General features: G+C 50.6%; 1 protein-coding gene across 1 annotated transcript in view; it reads right to left on the bottom strand.

The window, feature by feature from the left end:
* PDLIM4 (PDZ and LIM domain 4) overlaps positions 1 to 23,045 on the bottom strand; it is a 33,181-nt gene extending 10,136 nt beyond the window's left edge. Inside the window, exons 1-3 of the mRNA XM_010719250.2 lie at positions 22,910 to 23,045; positions 12,770 to 12,921; positions 5,881 to 5,965 (exon numbers count right to left, since the gene is read on the bottom strand). Of these exons, the coding sequence (XP_010717552.1) occupies positions 5,881 to 5,965; positions 12,770 to 12,921; positions 22,910 to 23,002 (330 nt within the window). The 5' untranslated portion in view covers positions 23,003 to 23,045. The remainder of the gene's footprint in view (positions 1 to 5,880; positions 5,966 to 12,769; positions 12,922 to 22,909) is intronic.
* Positions 23,046 to 23,051: the final 6 nt, after the last annotated feature.

The following is a 23,051-nucleotide window of genomic DNA, read 5'->3' as shown; positions in this document are numbered from 1 at the left end:
TTTAGGGAATTCGTCTCAGTCTCTTCTCTCTTTTTGGAAGAGTTTATATCATATTTTGTAACCAACATTTTTAGGGTCAACAAAAAGCATAAATCCGCTCGGATTTTTAAAAATACATCAAGGCAAGCAGGCAGCTGAAACAGCGTGCTCAATGGGAATAATACCCAGATCCAGAACTGGGAAGACTTTAATGATGGATTTAAACCCAAGCCCTTCCCTCAGCATGCAGAGCTGCCTCCATCGCACTGCAGCGCTGCAGCAGTCACTGCCCACAGCCCTCGAGGCATTCACTGCACAAGTGCTGCTTCTGAAGTTGTGGGAACTCACGTTTCTGTCCCCATAAAGGCTTTAGGCACAGCTTTGCAGAACAAAAGATGTAATAATGTTGTGACCCAAAGCATTTAAAACGTGCTCACTTCACAACGCTTTCAGCTAGACCCTTAAGAGTGCAGGAGCACAGAATGAGCCTTGTCTTACAGAGACTAAAACCAAAACATCAGCATGAGAGGCACCTCAAGGGACCAGAGCACATCCAGGGCTCACAGCCATAGGATGGCACCAACCGCGCTTTGCTCTGCGCATTGTTTATTTTCCTAAGGCAAAGCAGGGAGGGGGGGCAATCCTGCTGCCTTTATAAACACCCAGCAGCAGACCTAACAGAGCTGAAGGTCACTGACAGCTCAGCTCAGCCAACAGCAGCTCCCTGACGTACTTCAGACCCGCTGCCTTCCTACAAGCAGGACAGCAGCAGCCAGACGTGTGCTGCCAAAATCCTGAGTTAGTGCATTGCTCACACCCGGGTCACTGCACAGAGGTCCCACTGTGACCATACTGTCACTCATATCCCTCCTGGAGGGAGAGCTATGGAGCCAGCTGCTCCCTGAGCTGCTGTCACTGAGCTCAGATGCGCCCCAGGGACGCAGCCGGCATTCCTCTGCCCTGACCTCTGCACTGTACAGCTAAATGATGGGTACCGTGGGGGAGCAGAGGGCAGAAGTACCTCTCTGCAGAGCCAGGGTCACTTTTGTACTGGAATATGTGCAGGGCTGCAGCCATACCTGAAAGTGGTGCAGTGCTGGGAAAGCCAGCTGCAACCCTGGGCTTGGTGATGCTGCATGGGCGTACAACAGCACATCCCTCAGGACTGAAATTCAGGCTCTGCACAAAACCACAACACAGACATCCCTTCCGCTCTATCCCCAGCTTTGCAATAGCAAGCACAGCACTTCGTATCTGATAAAGTGGTTCAGAGTCCTGGAAATCTTATTAGCACACAAAGGAGGCAAAGGGCAGACAGCACTGTGCTCGTCTTAATGCAAAGAACAGACAGATGCTGTGGCATGCCCCCAGGAATGGATCGACCCTCCAGCTTTGGCCCATGCTGTGCAGCCACTTCTCTCTATCTATTCCAAATCATCCTCAGGTGAGCAGTTAGGAACAGAGCTGAGCAGCACAGTGGGGCAGGAGGTTGGCTGCTGGTGAGATGCAGCTGGGACAGGAGGGCACCAACTCCCCCTCACACCACACAAACTTTAACAGCTCCCTGGCAGAGATCTGCTATGCTGTGAGCACACTGCTGGCTTGGCTGCGTGCTGCTGTGCAAACAAGTGGGTGTCAGCCTCACCGAGCACAGCACTGCTTGCCGGGCTCAGCTCAGAAGATCATCAGATAAGAACACAGTTTGCTGAAGCTGGATGAACGGAGAATGTGAGTTATTTCATGAAGTGGACCTCAGCTCTTCTGCCAAGACTCTATTTCGGTACAAACCACCGTACAAAGGAGAGCTCTCCTGCCACGTACTCCTCACTGCATGCATCCTGCAGACATCTGCCCAGCAGCAAAGCCCTCTGTCTCACCACCCAGAGCACAGGATGCTGCAGGCAGCACTCTGCAATGACAGCCTCCTCCATAAGGACTCAGTTTGGCCTATTTTTGTATTACATTCTGAAACTGCTAAACCTCTGCCAGCTACGAGAAAGCCCCCATTGCATTTCTTAGAGCTGTTGCAGCACGGAGCAGGACTGAGCTGAGCCCCACCATCTGACATGAGTTCAAAAACACAAAACCCCATTTTGGAGACACACATCTCTCCATACAGCAGCCTTGATTTATGCACAAGGAGTAATTACACCAACACCCAAACAAGCCCTGCTGTCCCTCCTGTGTAGGAGCGGGGGATCAGAAGCAAAAGCAGCAAAGAGGAGCAGCAGAACATTTCCTTCCAGTGCTAAATGAAGCAGGATTACAGCAGCCCCGACAGCAGCTATCTGATGTGCAATTGCACGGATGGGGAAGTTCCTAAATCATCTGCAAGTGATGGCTGGGGATTTCTTAACATCCAGAATTGTTCAGAGGGGCGGGAGGCACCGACCCATTGCTGAAGGAGTGCTCTCAAGAGAAGCCGCTCCAGGATGTAAAACGAGGCATTATTATTAATAATAATAATAATAAAAATTAAAAAGTGCTTTTGGGATAAGCTAGGAAAGTATTCCAGCTCTGTGCTCGCATGTGTTCTGCTCTGATAGAGCACAGCACACATCTGACTGCAGGACAGTCTCTCCCCATTAGCAAAGCACTGCAGAGCTGCACGGCCGCTGGTGGGGGCACCGGGTCCCCACCCCCAGGAGCAGCCACTGCAGTGGGAGCACACAGAGCCCCTCAGCCCTTTGTCCCCAAGGGATCCAGCTCCCCCACAGCCTCTTCGAAACCCACAGCAACGGAAAAAGTTACCCAAGAACGGCAAGAATGATCAAAATGTGTTTCCATTTATCTGGCCCGCTCCAGCACAGAGGGCATGTTTTTAATATCAGCCGTGCAAGGGTGTGTTTAACAAGCAGACAGAGGAGGGCTTTGTACGAGCAGAGCTGCTTCATTAACACTGTCATAGGAAAGCAGGACAAGCAGGGAGCGTGCGCCCTGCTGAGGGTGCAGGATGTGCTCCTCGTGGTTCCATAATGCTTCCAGGCAGAGCCCTCCTGCACAGACTGCACTCTGCTCCCTGCAGAGAAGTCAGAGAGCACCGCCGTGTTCAGGGTTATTTACTGATCGTGTTGATGGCTCAGGAGCACCTCGGGATGTAGAAGTGATAACGAGTGGCTGCACAGAATGATCATTCCAGATAAGCAGAAAGGGAAACCGCAGTCAGCTTTCCCTATGGACCAACCAGAGCTCCGTGTGCTTTCACACAGGCAGTGAAAAGTGTTCCCCAGTGCAGCAGCATGCTATCTCTCCTTCCCCATGCCGGCAGTCATGCCTGGAACAGATGTTATCAAGGAAAACAATACAGCACACCTACCCTTAGGAAATGCCACTGGATGAAGGGCTATTTTGTCCTAAATTCGCCTAAGCTGTCATTATTTTATTACAGCTCCTATTCACTTTTGATGAGAGCAAGCTATGCAAGGTACTTGGATAGCAAAAAAACCAACCAAACAAACAACAAAAAAAAAAAACAAAACACAAACCAACACCATTTTGAAAATTTCATCCTATTTTTTTCCCCACTGACCCACAGAACATTCTTTCCTCTTTCATGCATTGGGATTATCGAAGCTCGCTTGCTAACGATGCTGGTAATGAAGAGGTAGAGATGATCTCACATAGGTTACCAGTACAGCAGCTCAACGCATTGCAATGGACTGAGAACATTCATTTGCTTTCAAATGACTCAAAAATCAAACCACAGAACAAACCTCACAGGCACACAGAGACGTGTTGGGCAACCCCCTCACCCAGTAAACCAGATCATCAAACTTGGTGGCGTATGAACTCAACACACATGAACTGCTCTGCCACTTGGGGTAAGTATCCTAAAACTATTTCAAGGACAAACCCCAAACCTATTGCAAATTACTGCAATTTGAGAGCAGAATTCCAGAGGGATTTATGTTTTAACCTCGCATCTCAAAGCAGACTGTGTTTTTTCAGATGCTAAGAAATGCACCTCGAGGTTGCACACTGGAGCCAAGCAATTACTTGACACCAAGCCTTTTGCTTCCTGCAGTCTAACAAGAGCTGTCATGGCAGGGATGGATCTGATGTCACACGGGGCTGAGTGCTCTTCTCCCATGGGATGATGGCCAGCTCTGCAATAGGCTGCACTCCCAGAGCTCAGTTATCCTCAGCATTGGGCAAGCCAGAGGATTTCTGTGATAATGCAAAGCTCTGAATACCAGCAGAAAGTGGATTTCCATCCAGTAACTACCCTGATCCAAGAGGCTGTTGGGTGAGAAGAAATGGGAAATGGGCTGCTGCCCACCAGCTGCATGGAGCCCCTGGGTTGCAGCCATTGGGAAGAGCAGGAATGTGCTCCCTGAACCCACTCCATCACGCTCCCAGGCCTTTCCTGGTGCCCTGCCACAGATGTGTTTAGGTTAGCCACTGATTGCTCCAGATTTAGACATTGTTTGTGTAGGTTTGGAGTCAGGGAAATCCATCCCTGCCCCCTTCATGACACTTTATGTAACTGTCTAATTTTTTAAAAAGATCCATATGTAGCATATATTAATAGTAGGAATCAAACCCAATCTGCATTAAATGTCAGAAATGTTGTATCTGGCAGTGGAACCGCTGCACATTTGTTCCTTATTTAACATTATTCATAGGGTTTTGGGCACATCAAAGTCTATTAAGAAGGCCTGTCAGAAGAGAGATTGCTGTAATGGATTAATGAAGCACGCACGGCCAGAACTCAACGCCAAGGCTCCAGCTGGTCCCCACGCTGCGAGAGGGACAAGAGGACAAGAGGGGTCCCTTCTGCAGGGACATGGCCACTGTGCTGCAGCTCAAGTGAATGCCCTCGTCCCCATCTGCTGCCCCTTCTCACCACACAGGAAAGCAAAATTTTGGCAAATCAGTTGCAATGGCCACAGCATCAATGGGTGTGAATGCAGCGATCTTGGTGGCACATAGAGGACCTGACCCCATCCTCCCCACACTGAGCTCATCGTTGGGTAACTTCCAGTGCTGTCAGGTCAGTTCCTCACTCCTTGAAGGGAACACAGCAAATGCTACTCCCAGCAGTATCACGTTAGCTGCTTTGGTATTCAACCTGGAGCCTCAGAGTCCACTCAGGATGCTTGGTTGCTACAATGAGCAGAAGAGCCAAGCCAGCAGCACCTGCTCCCGGGGGTTTTGCAAGCACTGGAGAAGGGCTCTTATGGAACGGCCTCCAACACAAACCACCTTTGGGCAGAGAAGAACCATATGAGTGGTATTTGAGAACAATGGCTACGGCCGTTGCAGAATTTTATCCCATGCAGCACACTCAGCTAGCTGGGATGCTGAACGGGAGCAGAAAGACAGCTTTCCTCTGCCTTTTGAGGAGATCCAGAGTCACCTGTGAATTTGCTAAGGACCTGATGGGCAGGAGATGGGTGCAGGACGAGATCAGCTCAGCCCATCACCTTCTGGCTACTGCAGGCAGCAGTGCCATCACCTTGCAGACACAGGGCCAGGACACGCAGGGTGCACGGGAAGGTCGAGAGAAAGAGCTGAAGACAGAGGGGAGAACAGCTGAAAGACAGAAAAAGGAGGAGAAAGGAGTGAGACGGGAAGAGAGGAGACCATAGGCAAACCCACACAACCACCCTGCAAGCAGATCACCACCACAGGGTTAGGAGGACATGGTAAATTTAGGAAAGAGGAGGAGGACGCAGGTGCAGCAGGAAGCAGAGTGGGAGGGCACTGCAAGCTGGGGACCATAAGCTCCATCCCTGAGCCCCAGCCTTGCTGCTCCAGGCAGGCACCAGTTCCTCTCCTGCCCTGCTTTCTGCCCCATCCCCACACTGCCATTTCTGCCCACAAACCCAGGAGAACACTTTCCCAGACCCAGCTCTGCTGCCCAGCACACCCAGTACAGCCGTCCTGCTGCTCCCCTACCTGCAGCTCAGGCTCGATGTTGATGCGGTAAGCTTGTGCCTTCCCATCCTCCAGTATGGGTGGTGACCAGCTCCTCCCCTCAGCTCTGTAACAGGAAATCAGGCACATTCAGCTTAGATTTAAAAAGAGGCTTCTAAAAAACAGATACAGATATCCAAGAACATACAAGTACAACATGGCAGAAACGAATACAGAAACAGTAGGAACAACAGCTGCTTCCCAGTGAGAAGGCAAGTACAGAATGAGCCATCTCATCCCTTTCAATGCAGCTGCTGGGGAAAGTCCTGAAATCCAGTTTTCATTCACCTGCATCCCTCCAGCACTGCCACACCAGGCAGCACACAACTTGGAGGTCTGTGCTGCTCAGGAACCAAATGGGAAGCAGATAACATTGGTTCTGCAAAGACATCACCATACAACTGCCCATATGTTGCTGTCAGAACGGACAAAGCCTGCTCCATTGCTTCTCATCCTCACCAGGGATAAGGAGTGAGAAGAGAAATGCAGCACACAGTGCACATCATCATGCTGAACCTCACTGCCTGCACGCACACCTTAATGAAAGTGTTCTTGCTCCAGGAGGCACCAATCACTCACTGCAGCCCAGTGCCCTTGCTTGGACTCCGGCCTCTGACCACATGTGCTGTGTTCAGTTTGGGTTTAATTATCTGCAGAGTCTGAGTGTGAAAAAGAAGGAGCATAGTTTTAACCCAGGAATCCGTGATGAGGAGTGTTGGGTTCAGTATCTTCCACTGAAACCCACTTGCAGGCAGCACTGCTTTACACACACCACCACGCACCCCACAAACTCAGAGCCTGACCTAAAACCCAAAAAAGCAAAGACTGCCACTGCCCTTCATGCACAGGGGGATGCTGTCTTGAGGACGGAGGCTTTTTTGCTCCAAATCACCATTCTGTCTCACTGTCGCTGCTTTTTTCAACAGGAAGGATGTTGATCTTTTTTCCTACTTAGATGTCTCGTTCTGATAAGCTCTCTCTACCACAATTACTTGATTTTAGGCTCAGACCTTTCTGCCTAAATTGGTCTCCCAGATTGCTGTTTGCTGGGACAGAGGAAGCTGACCTTCCTGGGAACGGCAGCATTCCCAGCATTCACCATCATCTGCTGCTGCATGTATTGCTTCCACATTCAGAACCAGAATTCTGCATTCAGAATCTCATCGAGAGGCCCAGAACAATGAAAGCTCCTAATTACATTGGCAGAGACCTCATTAGTTTCTGTGCTTTCCCCCCACGCTCTGCATCAGCCCAATGCTAGCTCACACCATTGCTGAGGAGCAGACGGTTGACTCTCCTGTTTGCAGAGCTCTGCAGCCCACATGCCGAATACAGCTCATATAAAAACAAATCCCCAAAGATTTTGATTTGCCAGTAAATAAGTGCGAGCCACAAAGCCATCCTGCCTGCAGTAGATAGGAGCGATAAGCAGCAGCACATCCTCTATGCACAAGCACTGCCAGGCTGCAGCCCCCCACCCACCGACCCCATCTCAGAGCGCAGCTAAATGTGCATTTCCCAGAGCTGTGGGTCTGCACACTTAGTGACAGAGGCGGTCAGAGTGCTGGCACCCAGCTAGAAGCCGGATCATAGTTGGTTTTAATGATGAAACTCGAAAGCTTTGCCATCACTCCCCTGGAGCAACCAGAAGTTTCCCCACATACACAAGATACAACCTCACCAGCCTTCAGCAATGGCTGGAACAAACCCAGACTGACCTCAGCAGCAGCTTCCAGTTGAGCTGCTCTGAAATTAAATCGATACGGCACAGCTTCGGTTCTATCCAACATCTTCAGAGACTTCCTGCCAAGCAGAGGGGATCAGCCAGCCCTACCCAAGAGAAATCAAGGTCTACTGAAGCACTGGGGGCATTCCTGCTCAGAGACTTCCCCTCTCCTGGGGGAACAGGAATGAACCCAAAGCAGCATCCCCAGCACCGGGGAGACCCATTAGGGGCTCTGGGCTCAGCAGGGCCACCCTAAGGCACTCACCCTGTGCTGCTCAGGCACAGCAGAGGCCAATCCACTCTGCAACACAATGACTGAGAGCTCAGACACCACAATTACACAAGCTGTTTAATTCACAGGAAAAGTGTTTTCAGATACATCGCAGGGGATTAAAGTCAGCTATGTAGAAATCATTACTCTGCATTAACAACACTCTGCTCTATTCTGATGGCTGCTCCGACAATCCTAAGGAAAATAACCTGACCTGGGCCCTTCAACATGAAGCTGCGTGGGAAACAGAGTCATTAACAAGACAAGGCTAAAACAGATAAAGCAAGCTGCAGACACCTTTTACCCCACAATTTGTTTTCTAAAAAGATTCCATATCACTTTCAAAGGATCACTCACACATTTTCACAGCAATGTTTTTGCACCTGGTAGCAATCTGCCATTCCTGCTCTCTGCATTGACAGCCATTCTCATACTGTAAGAATCCCTTCCTGCAGCCCTTTCCATGCTCACATGCAGCGCTCAGCAGTGCAGCCCAGGATGTGCCACCACCTCTCCCTTATGACCACATCTGCTCAGTGCCCCTGCAGAGCAGCAGCTTTGGGTTCTGCCCATCTCCCACCATTAAGGTCTCAGCTGCAGAGGTGATTCCTGCTGCTCACACGGCCATTGCCCTGCTAGGAGGGGATGCTCACGATGCTCACCATGGGGCTGCAGGATCAGCCCCTACCGCAGCAGCACCTCACACAGAGCGCAGCTGTAGGGCTGCTGCCTTCTCTCCCCTGGTGCCAGGCACTGGAACACTGTTGGTTTTCCCCTCTGTTCGTCTTCACATGGCTCCAGAAGGGAAGCTGTGATTCACTTTTCAGTTGTTCTCAAGTTTCCAGGAGGTACATCGCGCACTGTAACACTTCCATCTCCCAGCAGCGTGGCTCAGGCCAATGGAGCATCCAGAAAGATGCGTGCAGAGACACTGGGACTCCAGAAAGTCAGCGACGTGTGGGTCCAGGCAAATCCCATCGCTGGGCTTCCTCTTCCAGGGAGGCACCTTCCTGAGAATCCCTACCCTGGGACAAACAGGAGAGAGCAGAGCCCACGCTGCAGTCTCACATGGGTTTCAGCAAAGCATAGCTCCAACTGAGCTCTGTGGCTGCTTTCTCTTGAAGCATAACCCTATCTGAAGAAATAAGTCTTCTCAAATAACCAGGGCTGTACCAGAACCACAAGAGACACCGATGTGTAAAGGAACAGGCGAGGCTTTCTTTAGAAAAAAATAAGAACACTACATAGCATTATGTGAGAAGAGGCCAAGCTGTGCTGTTGTGCCAGGGCCAGAGCACACAGCATACACCAGCCCAAGGGCTGACAGCCTTCCAGGAGGAGAACAAGGTGGTTTAAGGGGAGAAAAAAAAAAAAAATAAATCATTTTAATAAGCATCAAAAAGAATCCAGATGCGATTTTCCAGCTTGCAATTATTCAGTTCTCACAACTTCTCATTGCTGCTCAGCAGAGACACTGCATGCCCCTCCTGCCATCCTCCCAGCACTCAGTGCAGAGCCAGGCTGCTCTCAGCACTGCTTCCCATCGTGCTGCCAGGAAATTGCACGTTTGCCTTTGGTCAGAAACACTGTTTGTCTTCTTCCAGACTGAAAGCAGAGGCAGCTCCTGCCATGCCACCGGGCAAGAGAGCCAAACCCAGTGTAAGGTCTCTAATGACAGACTGTGCTAAGGAAGAGGCCCACGTCCATTTGCAGTTCACCACAGTCACACCTCGCTGGTGCCAGTCCCTATCCCAGTACAAAACCCATTTCAGCTGGTTCCTCCCAAGCACAGGGAGCAAACAGTCTGTGCTGCATGGGAAAGCTTTGCACCCCAGAGGTTTATCCTGCACACAAACTACCACTCATCCTGGTTCTTTATTTGCTTACCCTTCAGTGTGACTGAGAATCTTCATCAGGTGACCCCGATAAATGATAATCAGCATCTCCCACTGCATCTCCATCATAGGGCTCTATGCACCCTATGCACACAGAGCCCAGGTGGGTCAGGTTGCTGTCGGGACACCCAGGTCTGTGTGCCTGCCCCACTGGATGGCCAACAACCCTTCCTGTTTTTTTCCTCCCCATAAGGTTTTCACCCGTTCTGGCTTTCCTACTTTCAGTCAAAGGCAATTCACTGAACACAACCTGAAAATCAAACCAACCCTGTTACATGTCACAGTGACACCGGTGTCAGAGTTTCCCATCAGGAGGAGTCACAGAAAACTCTCATTTGCTTTCTAAAGAACCCCACAGCTGAACAACCATAAGGCCCTGTGATGGCCTTGCTGTGAGCTAAGCTGCCCCACATACAGACCTCCCCATGGGCCCCTGCTGCTCTCTGCATCCATCCAGGGGATTTAAATCTGCATTTACATACACTCAGAATCACAGAATCAGGAAGGATGGAAAAGACTCTCAGATATGATTCTATGATACAGCCAGCTTCCTCTGAGGAGCGAACGCTGCTGCCAGCAAGCCCTGGGCTGCAGAGCACCAAAATGGGAAACGGCTCTGAAGAACAAATCACCTCCTTTATAGGATATGGGCGAACAGCAGGACTGCACAATGCTTGCACAGGGCAAAACTGCTGCAGCTCCTGAACCACTGTGCCGTCAGCACAGCATGCTGAAGTAAAACAAAAGCATCATCTTAGTCCTAACATACCCGCAGGGATAAAGGTCAGAAACCCCTGAATTATCTTGCCTCAAAACAGCAACTTCCATCAGGTTCCTACAGCAGGATGCACAACAGCTTCAGCTCAGAGTTTAATGCCCACAATTCAGTGGCTGACTTCCAATGCTTGTCCCTGACTCTCTCAGTCCCTGCCAGGTGGGAGACCCTCCTCCTGTCCCTGTTCTATAGCCATGAATTGGGGGCAGCCATACAGCTGTCAGCTTACAGAATTTAAAAAAAAAAGTTGAAAAATCTGATGATTTCATCAAGGCACTTGAGTCACATCTGGCAGAGCCCGTTCCAGGCATGACAAAGTTTCCACCTCCAGCAGGCACATCGCAGAGCAATTGGAGCTTTGCTGGGCACCAAGTGAGCGATGGCCGCTGGCACAGCCCACATCTGGCTGGGCAGATGGAAAGAAGTCTTCAAGCTGCTGTGATGACAATGTTCCCTTTCACTATTCAGCTAAGTTTTATCTTCTGCATATAAACATGGACATATAAGTACTGAATAACTTCAGCATTACAGGATGACACTACACATACTGACACGTCTACAGAAAGTCAACGTTCAGGGCAAAAAAAGAATACCTGCAACGCCATCTCACTCAACAAAAGATTGTCGCCCTCTGCTCTGTCCTCGTGAGGCCCCATCCGCAGTACTGTGCCCAGGCTGGGCTACCAGTACAGGAGATATGTGGGGCTGTTGGAGTAGGACCAGAGGATGGTCAGAGGGCTGAGCATCCTATGAATTCAGTTGGAGGGCATTGACTCTGTTCAGTTTGGAGAAGAGAAGGCTCCAGGGAGACCTCATTGCCTTCCAGTACTTGAAGGGAGCTTACGAGCAGGAGGGGAACAGATTTTTTTACATGGTCTGTTAGTGACAGGACAAGGGGGAATAGCTTTAGTTTAAACTAAAGGAGGAGAGACAACTGTTACACATCAGGAAGAATTTTTTTCCCAGAGGCTGTGAGGCACCGACCCAGGCTGCCCAGAGAGGCTGTGGTGCCCCATCCCTGGAGGCTCTGCAGGCCAGGTGGGATGACATTTTGGGCAGCCTGATCTAGAGGCTGGCAACCTTTCCCATGGCAGGGGTGGAATGAGATGCGCTTTAAGGTCCCTCCTAATCTAAGCCACTCTGTTTCTATGAACAAAGAGATGCCAATTGATGCCAATGGCTAAAAAGGGACCAAGAAACAGGACTTGGTAGCAGCCTCCTGAAAACTGCTTCTGGTGAAAGCCAGAAAAATTCCACCTGCATGAAGAGTTCTTTTCTCACCCTTTCTTTCCCAAAGTAGCAGCCACGTAACCACTATGGCATGGCTGGGCTCCGTGGTCCCTGCAGTAGTCAGGCATTGCAAGTGCCTCTGCCCCATGAACCCCCAGGAACAAAACCAGGTTTGTGCTTCACAGCAACACTCCTCACGCAGCAAGCAGGGTGGCTGCACCACGCTTTGGGACCCAGCTACCAGTCAGAAGCCACATATTTCCTAAGAGAAGCATAAACACTCAGTGACAGCTCTTCATAGCAGGAAATGCCTTTTTAATCTGAAGTGGATAATTAGGACAAATTTATTTAAAACTGTTAAGAGACAGCAGCCATTTAGGAGCCTTATAAGGAATAGATCATTTGTGACTTGCATCAAAAGCCTTTAGCTAAAAGATTAACTTCAACAGAAAGCAAAGAAACCAAAACAAACCTTCATTTTGCTTTGAAATATTAAGAAACAAAAATGCCACGTGTAGCTGGCAGCACCTCCAGATGTACATTCATGGAAGAGACATTTAGGAAAACGATGGGTAGGAGCCAACAGAATATGGGAGGCTTCTCCCAAATGGGGTTTGGGCCCCAGTGCTTCTCCTGTTCAGGTCTACAGAAGCTGCAGGACCCCCACAGGAGGTCTGTAGGGTCTGACCCTGCTCGGCCTGCAGGACCCTTGAGAGGTGCCGAGGGAGAATCCAGACCCACTCATTTATCAGTGCTCCTTCAAAAACAGCTTTTGCCTCAGTGTGTCTAAAACCACAGAACAGCTGCACCGGGATGCATCCAGAACCAAACCCCATGGCACACCTGCTCTGGGGTTGGCTGCAAGCCTTCTGCAGAAGGATCAACCAAAACTGACACAAGGGCACAAAGAGCAAAAAGAGCAAAGCACCACTGCAATACACTGCTGAGGACACAGCACAGCAGGCCGTCCCCACCTGCTCACAGACAGCAGCAGCTGCTCCACGCATGCCTTGATCTTGTTCTGTGCCTCCAGGTGCGTCATGGCTTCTGTGCTCTCCCCATTAATGGCCAGAATGATGTCTCCAGGGCACAGGTTGGCCAGGGCTGCTTTACTTCCAGGGTTAATCTAGGCGAGAAGACAGAAGATGCATTTAAAAGAATGTTCAATTTAAAGAAATTAACGTTTCTTGGAGTAACAACTCCCTCAGTGTGCTCATCTCTGGAGAAGACCTGTGTGTCCTGCTAAACTAACAGTACTCGGGTCCCACCTGGGCTCACACCAACATCTCTGGGGTTCACGCCACACAGAGGTGCCATCAGGTGCCAGCTCTCAGCCCATGGGGCTCCCATCAGCCCCAGCACGTGCCCAGGTTCCCTTCGAACACCACAGTGCCCTCCTTCAACATAGCATCACAGAACATCCTGAGTTGGAAGGCACCCGTAAGGACCATCAAGTCCAATTCCTTCAGCCCGCAGGCCTTAAAACAAGCTCTGAGAATCAGTCTCTAGAAGCACATAAAAACTTGGGAAAAAGATGTAATTTAAGGGTGAGAGCAGTCACCCTAATTGCTTCCTGCAGGGATGCTGCGTTTCACATCAGTTTTTCCTGACCGTTGTTCAAGGATCCGTCACTCTGTAGCTCTTCATGGAATGTCCCACAGCCCATCGATCCCCACAGCCCATCCTGACTGTTTGTGTAGGAACATCAAAACCTTACAGAGCTTCCAACTCCCTTCCCAAGGTACTACTGACACGGCTGGGTACCGCCTGTGGTCAGACATAGGGTCAATCCCACAGCCCACAGAAAAACCTTGAGAAGTTACCCTTTCCTTTACATCAACCCAATTATGCTTTTAACTTTCGGGATAAGACAAAACGGAGCAACACACAGGCAGGACAGGTAAGCACATCTGTAAGTGCATCACCACAGAGTTTGTGCCCTGAACCTGGAGGTGCACGGGAAGCTCTGAACGCTCTGTGCAGCTGAGCAGAGCTGATGCCATGCTGAGCCTTTTGTCGTGCTGTCGGAGCAGATCAGTGCTCACCCTTTGCTCTTCAATAGTTCCTCCAAACAAACCTGCCTAGCCACCTCCTGGCTGCCTCTGACTCAGCCCAGAGCAAACAAAGGCAGGCATTTCTCACCGCAGAGCATATCAGCTGCAGAGTTGTGACATGGGGCATTTTAACCCCAGAGAGATTTTTTTTTTTTCTTTCCCCTGGAATTAATTTATCCTGTTGTTTTTCTTTGAACCCACATTAGAAACAATGGCATTCCCCAGCATCAGGTTCCTTCCGCAGCCTGGGAAGCTGCCAGCCCTGCCCTATGCCAGGCAGGAGCCCGTGGAGCTCCTCCAAACACACACCTCTGCATAACAACGTGCTGGCACATGCATCCCCTGGTGTCGGCCACCCAGCCCTGTGCTGACAGCCCAACCCAACACCACCACATCTTGTTCTCATCTGTTCTTCGTGTCTGATGCATTTCTCCCTTTGCACTGATCTTAACCAGATCATACCTTCCTTGGAGAAAAGCTGCTCATAGATGGGGCTCTTTGCCGTTTCCTATTTTCGGTTTCTGGTTTGTTTCAGATTATTTTGGCAGCATCTTCATATTAGCATTTTATGCTATCCATGGAGATGACTGAGGGCTGGAAATGGAGCTGAGCTCCAAGAACACATTAGTTTGAGATACAGCATCAGGGTCATAGTCTGGGAACCAGCACAAGAACACGTGGCAGGTCCAGAGCTCACATCTGTCAGTGATGAATGCTTGAGATGCTCCAAGTCAAAGTTCTCCCAACTGCAGCTGTGTGACACCACCAGCACCAAAAGGTGCCACAGCAAAGCAAAGCAGGCTGTGCCACTGCGTTGTTCTGAGGGCAGGAGAAAGCTGTGGTACAGCCCTACCTGCTCTGTGTGGAGCCACACAGCCTCCTGCAAGACATGAAGACAAGGGCACAGCATTAAGTGTAATAAGCTTTGTTGTAGCACATGTTTGCAGTCCAACCTCCAGGTTCCTGCATGGAAATGCACAAGTAAACGGGAAGGAGCAGAGGGACATGGGTCAGCTCAAACCAGAATGCTCTGAGGACTTCAGAAGCCACATTTCCTTCCCAACAACAGCTGCCACCAAACCAGCACTGAGGATCCACCTCCAAAAACAGGGACAGGGCTTCCCTTCACGCCACGACCCTCAAGCTCTGCGGCTACAGCTCTGTGGGGGTGCAGCCATGCACTTTACATGGACACCACATCTGCAGGGCACTGAAATCCTAGGGCAGCAGGGGGGACAGCAGGGAGCTGCTAACATAGACACCCATCCATCCACGCCTCTGTTGAGAGAGGCCTTTGCTGCGCTGCCAGCTGTGTGCATGTGAACGAGTTTCAGAGTAACTGGATACATCACAAAGTTACAAACGCTGCAAAACCAATCTGCTCCAAGTCACCGGGGCTGTGTGCTCTCCAGAGGGGCCTCCATCAGAGGAGCTGATTCTTGAGAATAGGACGTGTTTATGAAAACCAACAAGGCTTGTTTGTCTGGGAGGTGCCCAGCAGTGCCAGGAATGAGCTGCTGTGGACGTTTCCCCCCCCACCCCCCCATCACAGCCTCTGGCACACACAGCCCTGCAGCTCCATCCATACCCAGCCCCCCCCGTGTGCCCCTTAGCACACACACAACTCCAACAGAGCCAAACCCCGTCAGGAGAGAACAACCTTCTGCATTTAACCCCTCTGCAGGAGTAATGGATTGCTTCTTTGTTTCCCTCTTACAGCACGTATAGGTGTAAGAACGTTTATCAACACAAAACACTAGAAGAAACAGAACTAAAACAAGGGGAAGCAGATGCCCACACACCACCCTTCTCCCTGAGCTCTGTCCCTGTGGCAGATACGGCTGCTACGCTGAGAGCACCAGCTCAGTGCCAGCACAGAGGGACTGTGGGGGACCATGAGCACGGTAACAGCACCAGACCTACACCAGAACCCAGCAACCCAGCACTGCTCCCCACTGAGGACATCGGTGTCACCACATCAAGGGCAGTTCCATCCCAGCACTGCCCATGGGAAGTACTACCAGGCTGTGCTGCAATAGGAACAACCCAGCAGCCACGGGGATGCTCTGGAGCAGGTCTGGGAAAAGCCCCAAGTCCAGCAGTGCCTCTCATCTGGCCGCTGGGGCCCCGCTGTGATTTACTGAGTGCTAGCATCTGACTTTGGGCCAAGGAAATAATGCACACTGAGGCAAGTGTTCCACTAAGCCAGCACAGCTCCCAGCACCAGCTATCTATTTGGTAAGCAGTATTATTTGCACTAAGAGTTGACTCTTGTAACACGCATACCACGATTCCTTCGGTCCTAGAGCACAACCCCTGCAGGGCACCAGCCCCACACAAGCAGTCAGCACAGAGCCAACCCCCAGAAGGAACCCAGTGCTGCTCTGGTGTCACTGCCACCACCCCACAAGCAGCCAAGCACTGCAGTCCCACCCAGCAGCGGTTCTGCACAAGAGAGCTCCAGAACCAGGCCAACATCACCAGCTGGAATAATGAATCATAGAATCATTAAGGTTGGGAAAGACCATTAAGATCATCTTAATACTTAAGCAAAAGCTTTATTGGTCACATTAACAAGTTACGTTAGCAGATGAACGTATTGAGTACTACAGCAACAAAACAACTCATCCCATCAATTAATGAAATCACTTTCACAGCACTTAATGAGTTAAGATGCACAATCCCATGCAATCCTATGCAGACCACACTATAACACACTACCTTGGATTTAAGATTGACAAGTCAGGGGAAAATTTCTGCTCTGCAAGCATGATAAAAAGAGCCTGATTAAAGCCTTGGAGAGCCTTTCAAGATAGTGTGACAAAGTTCTCAGCTTCTAAACAAAGCAGACTTGAGCTCACAGGAAGCACACAGTGCAGCCATGGCTGTTCTGACAGCAGCACTGTCCAAGCACAGGAAGAAGCAGATTTTGGTGGCCATCTAACAGAGACAGAGCCCCCAAATCCTCTGAGCACTCTTTACAGGGATGCTCCTCAGTGTTCCAAAGCACTGTGCTTTGAACCAATATACGTGCCTCACTAATCCAGTCGCATTTTTATAATTGCTTATATAGAAGCTGTGCAGCACCTAAGGCTTGTCCCGTTAGACTCAACACCGCAGGAAAGCCCCAACTTCCCACACCATCTCTAGGAACTCTAAGGGTCTTTGGAGAATCCCATGGGCACGTTGCAGAGCCAAATCCTGAGCTGCTTGCAGAACTGCCCTCAAAGTATGCCCAGCACACCCTGCCAGTGCCACCAAGCAGAAGGCACTCAGCACAAGCAGCCCACACCCAGCTGGAGAGCAAACCTGAAATCCCAGCCTTGTGAAAGCAACATGCCATCAGCCCCATGCTGCTGCCACACCACCACCTTCCCCTGCTTTATCTGTGCATGGAGATATTCCACAGGGTTTGGCCTTTGTGCCGGAAGCCCTGTGTGTGCCGAGGGCTTCCAGGCAGCATTCTGTGCCTTACAGTGGGTGACAGCTCTCAGGGACAGTATTTCTGCAGAATTACATAGGGCTTAATGGGCAAGAACATGAGCTGCAAGGTTTTGCTTCTCCAGTTGACAAGAAGGATGGAGTGAGGGAGGAGCTCCAAAGGGATCTTCGTGACGTTTGGAAAACTTATGAGTGGAAATACTCTCACACAGAGATTTTTTTAAATAGAGAACTGTTCTGTATGGTCAGAGAGGTTTCTGCAACCCCCCTGAACACCACACTGTGCTCCATGTCTCTGCCAATGACCCAAGGTATCCTCCTCTTGCTCGGGGCAGTGTGTAAGCACTGAAGTTGACACCAAACACCTCAGCCCTTATCTGCAGGGCTTACTGCACACGTGGTGCTCACGGCTGTGCACAAACCCATCACACTCACAGCGCTCACTGGTGCCTCACTGCAGTCCCCACCCACAGCAAATCACAGCGTGCACCTCCTGTTAACAAGTTTGCTTTGGCTGCGTTATCAGCCCCACACTCCAGCACCCATGGTCACAGGTGACTTAAAGCATAGAGATAATTCACTGAGTGCTTGGGTATCAGAGAGCCAGGAGATGACACGGAGCTCAAATCAAACAGAAGTTCAAATAATATCTGTAAGAGGATGTGCATGCTCTAGGACTCACTGTGTCACCTGCAGACACCACCTGCACTTCCCTCAAGCAAGAAGAATGAATTGCAACCGTCTGCGTTAATGCCACATAGCCCATAGTGACATATTTGCAGTGAAGGACTGATGCCCCCCCAGCAGGAACACCTACACAAGTGGCCCTTCATTTCCTAAAGGGAAGGAGACAGACTGTGTGACAGGACAAGGGGAAATGGTTTCAGGCTGAAAAAGGGGAGATTTCGATTGGTTACAAGGAAGAAGTTGCTTATGCTAAAGGTGGAGAGGCACAGGTCAGACTGGGGGGGCTCTGAGCACCGAGCTGAGGGTGCCCCTGCTCACTGCAGAGGGTGGGACCAGGCGGCCTTCAGAGCTTCCCAACCCAAACCAACCTACGATTCTATGTTTAACCAACACTTACTGTGCTACAGAGCAACAAAAAGTTTAAGACCAAACCAAACACCCCAGGTATTTCCCTTGCATGCTGCCCACACCAACAGGAGCGCTCCGATACCTCACTTTATTCTACTTTATCCTTGCATCAAGCAGGTTACGCCCATGCACTTCTCCAAGCAGCTCTGCCTACCTGTCCCAACAGGCAATCTTTCAATCTCTGAAATGAAGGTGATGTCAATTTTCTTACAAGAGCCAAAAGAGCCCTTTCTGCTTTGTTCGACCCAGTGGAGGCCTGAAGCATTCTCAGGGGTGTGCTGCATTTGTTTTGCTGCACCCGCACCAAGGTCAGCCTGGGTATGAATAGACCTCTGTGAATCATTCTTTCCACCTGGTTTCCCACTTGGGATTATCAGCGTGCTTGATTAGGGTAATTAGCAGTAGCTTTCCTTCCAACATGCAATACCGCTGCTGTCTCCTGCACCAGCTCTTACTCTGCTTATTAAATGAAGCCTCCACGTCTCAGTACCTTCAGCAGCAAACATCTCTGTAGTGCTTCTGTGAGAGTTCATCTTCAGTTCACATTCAGTGTTGAGTACCAGAATGGCACAGATGTTCCACTGAGCCCTTACAGCCATCACTGTGAGACCAAGGATGGTGAAAGAACAAGCAAAATTAATTCCTTCCATTTAAAAACATTGTTCCCATTTGAACCATGTTGGAGCAAACATAAATGTGCAACAGTGACACAGCTCTTTCATACAGTCAAGAAAACTGAAGGGCAGCAGAAGGCAGAGGTGTTCCTTGCTTTAGGCTCTATCAGAACCATTATTTCAGAGCACACAGCAAAGTGAGTCATTTCCATTTAACAAACAATCCAATACACACCATTTGCATATAAAGCTCAGGAACAGCTTTATGGCCTAGCAGCTGAACAAAGGGAAAGCCACCTTCCTTTCGCTGGCATCTCCAGCTGCATCCCTGTAGCCAACAGGTGGGCACCTATGGGGTTATCAGCCCCAGCCCCACTCTGCCACCCCAGCCTGCAGAACATCCACCCCGTAGGTCACGGCATTCAGTGGGCAGGAGCACAGCACGGGGGGAGCAAACACAGCAGCCCTTGTAGGAATTCCTCCACAGACAGAACCCCTCCTCGAGTACCTCAGCCTGCAACAGAACTATTTGCTCAAACAGAAAAGTCCCTTATGTTGAAAAGCCAACCCGAACTTGCCAAACAATGCCCAGATAATGGATTGCAGACCCATTATTTCTTGCTCTCCTCGTGTTACGGTTCCACACCCATAGCTGAAAATGCATGCTCTGCTGCTCTCCTGGAGGCCAGCAGGTACACTGATGTTGGGGACAGCGGATAAAAGAACAACTGTGTCCTTTTCTTAAATGCCATTAAATAGCCTTTTAATTTAAGGAAAAAAAAAAGCAACACAACATTTAATAATACTGGATTCAGTCCATTTGTCAATATCTGCTCAGCCAAGCGGCTTTGACAAACAGCAGCAGTGCTTGGCATTGGCAGAGCTGAGCAGGAGGCAATGCCAGCTGCTGCAGGAGCTCCACGGGCAAGTTCAGGCCATTAAATACATTCTAGTTATACTAATGACTGATTATCTTCTAATCCCAACAAAGGGCAGACCAGCTGCGATCCCACACAGACCCACAGCAGTGACTGATGTGGTTATGGGCACAGCACTGTGTCAGTTGCTCCACGCACCTGCATGGAACTGCAGCAGCCCCTGGCATGGCGTACCACATTGTCACCCCCCCTCTCAGCCAAGGAACAGCAGCTGACAGCTACCAGAAAATGAACCAAAGCTCCAAACCCACTTTCTATTGAGTCATTAAACAGACTCTAAGCAGATGCTCTGGGTCATTTCCCTTCCCCTATAAATATCCCTAGAAGGAGGAACCTTTAATTACACAACGCACTACGCCCAGCTCCAACTTTCTGTAACCACGGCACAAAGCAAAGCAGGGCTCCCCCTAGGCCCACCCATCTGCATTTGCATTTCTCCATCTCTAAGGCTGAAGAACTTCATGCTCCAGCTCAAGCCCTCATGCTCAGCATCAGCTGTTCTCGATGCAATCCCCATTTATCATTATCAAAGCACAGAGGGAAAAGAATTGCTTTCAAATAGATCATGGATCAATTTAATGAGCTCCTTGGAAACAGCTGCAAGTGATGGACTCACCACCACCAGCTGCACCTGTGCAACTGTGGCCACAAAGGGAGCTAATGGGTAAAGCAAGCCCTAGTAACTCATTCAAGCCCTATTCCAAATCAGTGTTGTACGACATCATTGTTTTCTACACTGCCAAAGCTATGTTTTCTTCATGTTCATCCTTTGCAGGTGCTGCCCAAGGCTCAGTTTGAGAACCCACTGCTCCAACAGCTCCACTCACAGCATCACTTCTTTATCTCTTACCCTCCCAGCCCCACTCTGGGGTTGGTCTCCACCAATTTAATATCTCTGCCCTCAGAGCAGTGGCACTCAGGTAGGTTTTGGAAGAGCTCTCCAGGAAGGCAGCAGCATGAGCTCCAAACAACACAGGGCTATTGGGGCTGAAGAGAAATCATTTCCTTCAGCAGTCTAGCTAAGACCAGAGAAACCAACCTATGAGCAATCAAGACTTTTTTCACCACCCCCCATCCCTACACAGGGAATTCACATTTCACAACAAGTAGGAGTAGGATTAGAAAGAGGCAGACAACCTTTGGCACCGAGACCTGTCTGAAAGCCACGCACAGCCATCTCAAATCCCAAAATACAGCCCCTGAGCTCCCACTGTAACCAGCAGCACACAGCCACGCACCCAGCACCCCACTCTGCTCCCCATGCAGCATAGGAGGGCAGCAGGCAGGCAGGCGATGCTCACAGCAGGACACAGGAGCCCCACGGTCTGCTCCCTCCTCCCACCACGACTTCTCCCTTTTACAGTCTCTGTTTGTAATTTAATGACATTTTAATACAAAATAAATAAGAGAGCACTTGGAAGGAGGTGAAAGCCAGCCAAGAGTCTCAACAATGGGCTGCAGGGAGAGGATCCCTCCCACACTTCTGTCTGCATCCCTGCAGATCTCCCCCTGCCCAGGTGGGGGGACCAGGGGGCACGGCCTCAGTTTGGCCCAACAGAGGGACCTCAATGCTGCTCAAGCAATTAGTTTAATTACCTCATTATGATTCTGAGATGGAAAGAGCACGGCAGCATACCTGCTCTTTGCACAGCTCCCAAAGCCCCCCAGCCACTGCTACCATTGCAGAGGGAACCCAGCTGCTCCTCCTTCTATGCACCCTTTTTGGGTGTTATTTCCCATGCCAGCAAGGGCTCTTTAAGGTAGGAGCAGAGCCCAGGATGGGGACTGCAGTATGCCCAATGCCCATCATCATGCCCTGCACCATCCCAGGAGCATCGCCTCCCACCCAGCCAGGGCAGCACCAGGAGCTAGATGAGAAGGAGGAGAGCCCGATCCATGACCTGAGCAGCACCCCATGACACCATCCTCTGCTCAGAGGAGGACCTGTCCCAATAAACGCTGTTCTCACACCTCCAGAGGTCCCAAATCCCAGCTGCACGCTGCCTCACTGTGCAGAAGCAGACTTTGTTTTCTGCTGTTGAACATTAAGCCAAACTTTTTCAAGCAACAGCGAAGCAGCTCCCTCCTCTGCCTTAAGATGTTCCATTTCATAGCAGAAACACTTGCGCAGACACACAGAGGCAACTGTGAAGTTCAGTATTACCCTGCACAGCTGGGGGGGAGGGAAGGGAAAGGGGTAGGAGTTCGCCCTTCACCTCCTCTCTATCTACCCTCCCCGAGCTCCCCCACATCCATCCTTCACCCCATGAGGGACACCAGAACAAAAGCAGTCACTGGGAGCCATGCGATAGGCGCATCTGAGCTCCAACACAAACCAGCAGATTTTAAGAGGTGCTTTCTTCCCTAATTCATTCTTTATAGCGCAGGGTAAATGTTTTCCATTTTCTGTCATGGCTTTGGCGGGTGAAGAAAGAGATGGCAAACAGCTTTTATGTGTTAGGACAACAGTTTTACGATCCAGCTGTTCCCAGAGCCTCTCAACGCTCTCAGTGTTTACCGAGCCCATGGATACCCCCAAACCCAGAGGAAGGGCTGAGCAGCATTGGGCACTGCTCCCATTGCAGCATAGGCGTGGAGCACGGGTGCAACCCCACCGTGCGTGGGGCTCAGCTCTCTCTACACACAGAGCCCACTGTGTGCTCACCGAGATGCTTTTAAGAAGCTTCCAGAACGCATCTTCGGGCTGTCATGCAGCACTACGAGTATACCTCGTCTAACCACCAGTCCATAGACCCCCCAGCCACGCACCGGACCCCGCCCCGACCCCACCGGTGCCCCCCACAGACCCACTTTTGAGAACGAGAACGAGCCCGAGCGCTCTGCCAACTTTAAACCCAAATCTTAGGAACTAAAGACTACAAAAGGGGCCGAGCAGCATCTGCGCCGGAGCCGAAGAACACTGACCCAGGAGGAGGGAGGGACGGATGGATGCAGCCCCCCGCCCCGCTCACCCTGGAGATGGTCAGCGGCGTGCTGAAGTCCTTACCGCCCACCAGGCGGAAGCCCCACGGCGAGGGGCCGCGCAGAGCCACCGAGTGCGGCATAGCGGGGTCGGGGCTCCGTGCCCAGCGCTGCGCTCCGCTCCCGCCCGCC

This window comes from Meleagris gallopavo, chromosome 15 (genome assembly GCF_000146605.3).
Source record: "Meleagris gallopavo isolate NT-WF06-2002-E0010 breed Aviagen turkey brand Nicholas breeding stock chromosome 15, Turkey_5.1, whole genome shotgun sequence".
Classification (NCBI taxonomy): domain Eukaryota; kingdom Metazoa; phylum Chordata; class Aves; order Galliformes; family Phasianidae; genus Meleagris; species Meleagris gallopavo.
This window is presented reverse-complemented; position numbering and strand designations above follow the sequence as displayed.